Below are 3959 nucleotides of genomic sequence, written 5' to 3' on the forward strand. Positions count from 1 at the left end.
TTTGCACTGGAATCCTCCAATGTAAACTATATTTGGCATTGTTGGTCGAGGGAAATCAAACACAAAATCTGACCTGAACAGCCAGATGTCTGCATCCTGAAGCAGTGAGACRATATYRCATCCTCCTTCTATATACTTATCACACATAGCATTGTAAATAGGTCCCAAMAAGAAGTTCTGYTGATACCAAATGATGCTGTAGAAGAACCAGTTTTTGACYCTYTGGATGAAAGTCATTTTGTCAGTAAAACCAGATCCCGGAACTGGAATGTAGGAGAATGGGGAGGGGGCCATCACAAAGTGGCCCTCTCCACTGGTRATCCAGCGTACATTGAGAACTAATGGCAGTTTGAGATATTYAGCTAACACAACTCCTGGTGCTATTCCTGGATCAGTGAGAACCAAATCATAGTGGGATTCTGTTAGGCGTTTAAATAGTTTAGGACTTTCAAAGATTTGAGWTAAACCTTCACACCAAAGAGAATGGCCTCGAGCTATCATGGAAAGGAATGTCTTGGTGAGCTTGAAGAAAGTCAGCAGTGAAGCTCCTTCTTGGTTCACCTAAAATATAAAAAGTATTTAGCATAAAGGACACACTTATATAACCAAATACATGCATCTCTGCTCTCATACCCTCATTTGTTCTTCTATGAAGTCATCAAAGAAGTCCTCCACATCTTCTTTCATTTCAAATGAAATTGACGTGTACAGGGGAGATTTTTCTGCAATGTACCAGCTGGCAGAAGGTCTGATCACAGTGATGTTGTGTCCCCTGGCATGAAGTTCTTCCAGGAGAAYTTTCATATTGATCCAGTGACTTCCATCTATGGGGTACACTAGAATGTTTCCCCCGTCACAGTGTGGAATGAAGAAACTGAGACATAGACTGAAGAAYACAAATACTCCAAACACATGAGKCAAAAGCATGACTCCTGAATGTCAAAGACAGGAAGAAATGTCTCTGATCCACTGGTTTTTCAAAAAATAATTTTCAAATAAGWATAAGAGTTACAAAATATCTAGTACTTCCATTGTCTGTACTATTCCAGTCAAACCTGCTTCAGAAATTCATGCATCTGCGATGAGCARAGGCGCCGGTTTTACTGTGACATGAGCTTTACAGTTTGTTCAAGAGATCCCTCTGATACTGTATTTGGGTTCAAAGTTCAACCTTACAGGCAACCAACCCTTACACATGACAAAGGGCACTTTTACATAAAGCTGTCGTGAACAATACCATGAACTTTTTTCTGCTCATGTCATTGCAGCTTTATGTTATTTAGGAGCAAGCTGTAACCCACAGATTTATGTCCTATAAATTTGTGAACTTGCTACTTGCTGTTCAAAAAGAACAGGATTTGTGACATTTAAATCATTAACCTCTAACTCATCAGTTTTTTATTGCAGGCTACAGGTGTAATGATTAACTGAAGGGGGAACAATACTACTCTAGATTTGAATGTGAGTTTATTCTAAATCAGGTCAAAAGTACTGTTTTTATTATTATTTAAAGGATGAATAAAATAGTCCTTTACTTGTCTCTCAACAGATGATCACAGTTTGTTAAAGCAGCACAAAAATTAACCAGAACACATAACAAAAACTGGTAGAAACTACTAAGTGTTGTACATTATCAGCCATGAAATTAGTCATAAAGAACAGAGTAATGAAGAAAGAAGAAATCCACCTAAGTATCAGATCATGATCGTTGAGTCTCATCAGTTCAAAAGTCACTCAATTCCAGCCCACAGACAGGGACACGATGTGCTGAGAGAGTTTATGAGAAGTGGATTGTGTGAAAAGCAATGATCCTTTATAAGTCTTCATGGATCATTTTTATTTAAGTTCATATGAAAAAAAAAATAAGAGGGTCATTTTCATCTTTTTTAAATAAGAAGATAAACATTGTTTACATTAGTGTTGCACTTTACCTTTCATTCATCACACCACCCAGAAACTGCTCTGTAGGTTACAATACTTTGCTGAACCCATTATGACACCCCTATAGACAGTAACTCATAAAATTCAAATGATATGTTATTAAAATTGTTGTTCCAGCAAGTCTCTGCATTGTGTAATTTAACCAATCATTCAAAAGCACCAAAGTAAGAAAAGATTTCTGAGTGAAAATATTTTATCAGTACACATTTATACCAGAACCCTGTTTGTTTTATCACTAGACCAGATCAAGACAAAGTGACATGTTGCACTAATTGATGTGTGACAGAAAGAGGAAAAAATTGCTSCTTTTAGAATAATTCAAGGGTTGTATGACTACTTTTGTGAAAGGATGAATGAGACATAATAAATACCTGTATAATCACCCTGAAAAAGCACTTTTTATAAATGTAAAATATTTCAACACTATAAGTAAACCATTATAAGTTGGATTTCAGTTTATCCCAACAGTTACTGTATATCCAAACTATGTTCTAATAAAATAATAAATAACAACTAAATGTTGTGAAAGTGATTTTATTAAACTTTATGTATGTTAATAACTACAGTGAAAAATGAATTACCATATTTATTCGTGTATAATATGATCTCATGTATAATACGACCCCCCTTTTTTGAGCTTAAAAAGCATAAAAAATTTAATTCTCAAACTACCTCCAATTTCATACAGACTTCAAGATTTTTCAGCCTTTGCAGTCTTTATATGTATCAGTAAAATGATCATTGGACTGTTCATTTTATTTTAACAACATATGTACTAAAAGGTATTTTGACAACAAATATATATCAGCTGTAGCAGCATCATATGAATTCTGTTATTTTACACATAGTCCACCAGGATGCACCAACACAAAAGTCAGAGACTTCACATGAGATTTGGGCCATCTTCAAGGGGAAAAGCAGATTACTTCCTACTCGCGAGTGCCCCCTCTGGTGGGGAAACATTTTTCAGGGATAAAAACCTTTTCAGAACACCGGTAGAYGGCAGCCATTACAGACCACCATGTGTTTGTTGTTGTTCCAGCAGCGGCTCGGTCACACGCTAATGTCTTTAGTTCACTATCATTACTAAGCTGCAGGACTGCCCCCCCCCCTTTTTTTTTCATATCATATCACCTGCCTGGATCTGTTATTATCTCGCTCTGAATCACAACGGTGTGTCACAAGTAAGCGTGCTTCAGCTGCATTTTACGTCATGGTCTCATTTCCGGACTCAGACATTTTGTGAATGAAGCTGGTTAAAATACATAAGTAAAAATATTTATCCGAGTATAGTATTACCTCCCAACTTTATGGATGATTTTATGGATTAAATTTTACATATTATACTTGAATAAATACGGTAGGTTTATTTGAAGCTGTCAATCCAACAGGCAACTTAAGTGCGTACAGAGTTATCCGAAAAATACAGCAAAATTTGGTAAAAAAAAAAAAAAAAAAAAACGTTTGTTTCAACGCAAACTTTGATGAAAATCCAAATATTTAAAATCAAATAAAATAATTTGTGGTAAAAAATTAACCAAATTCAAACAAATTTGTACAAAGATTAGTCGTGGATTGGAGTCAGCTAAGCACGTAAATAAATGTAAGTCAGTTTTGTTTGATTTTTGTGTTCCTTCTTCTGCAGCAAAGCAATCTAATAACGGCATAAACAGACAAAAAGAGCACAGCTACTACAGCCATTAAAAAGAGTAGTACATCTATACTGTAGTAGGAGTACCATGGCATCTTATATGCTTCTGTGCGCAGATGTCCAGCTCCTTTATGACGCATCACATACTCTACCCAGAAGATAGCCTTCTCCATGGGAGATATTGGTTGATCTCTATGTAAACGAGACAGTCTTTGCATGTTCTGTCTGTAGCTGTCTTTATAAAGCACTTCTTTAACACTTGATTCAAATGTGTGGCCATTGATTTCAGCTAACTGAAGGATTTTTGCAGCTCCTCTTTCCTGCAGACGTAGAAGGTTGTCATACTGGTCAAAGAACAGAGGAATAC

General features: G+C 36.0%; 2 protein-coding genes across 2 annotated transcripts; both read right to left on the minus strand.

Annotated features, from left to right (window-relative positions):
• Positions 1-181: 181 nt before the first annotated feature.
• LOC106514156 (UDP-glucuronosyltransferase 1-5) lies at positions 182-1153 on the minus strand (the record flags this gene model as incomplete). The annotated part of the gene is given in 2 exon segments (XM_014003285.1): positions 182-561; positions 634-1153. Coding segments are annotated over 2 exon segments (674 nt in total), but the record flags the coding sequence as incomplete, so codon positions are not given.
• A 2140-nt stretch (positions 1154-3293) lies between these two features.
• LOC106514154 (UDP-glucuronosyltransferase 2A1) lies at positions 3294-3959 on the minus strand (the record flags this gene model as incomplete). The annotated part of the gene is given in 1 exon segment (XM_014003284.1): positions 3294-3959. A coding segment is annotated over 1 exon segment (410 nt), but the record flags the coding sequence as incomplete, so codon positions are not given.

This window comes from Austrofundulus limnaeus, unplaced genomic scaffold, assembly GCF_001266775.1.
Source record: "Austrofundulus limnaeus strain Quisiro unplaced genomic scaffold, Austrofundulus_limnaeus-1.0 Scaffold17, whole genome shotgun sequence".
NCBI classification, from domain to species: Eukaryota; Metazoa; Chordata; class Actinopteri; order Cyprinodontiformes; family Rivulidae; genus Austrofundulus; species Austrofundulus limnaeus.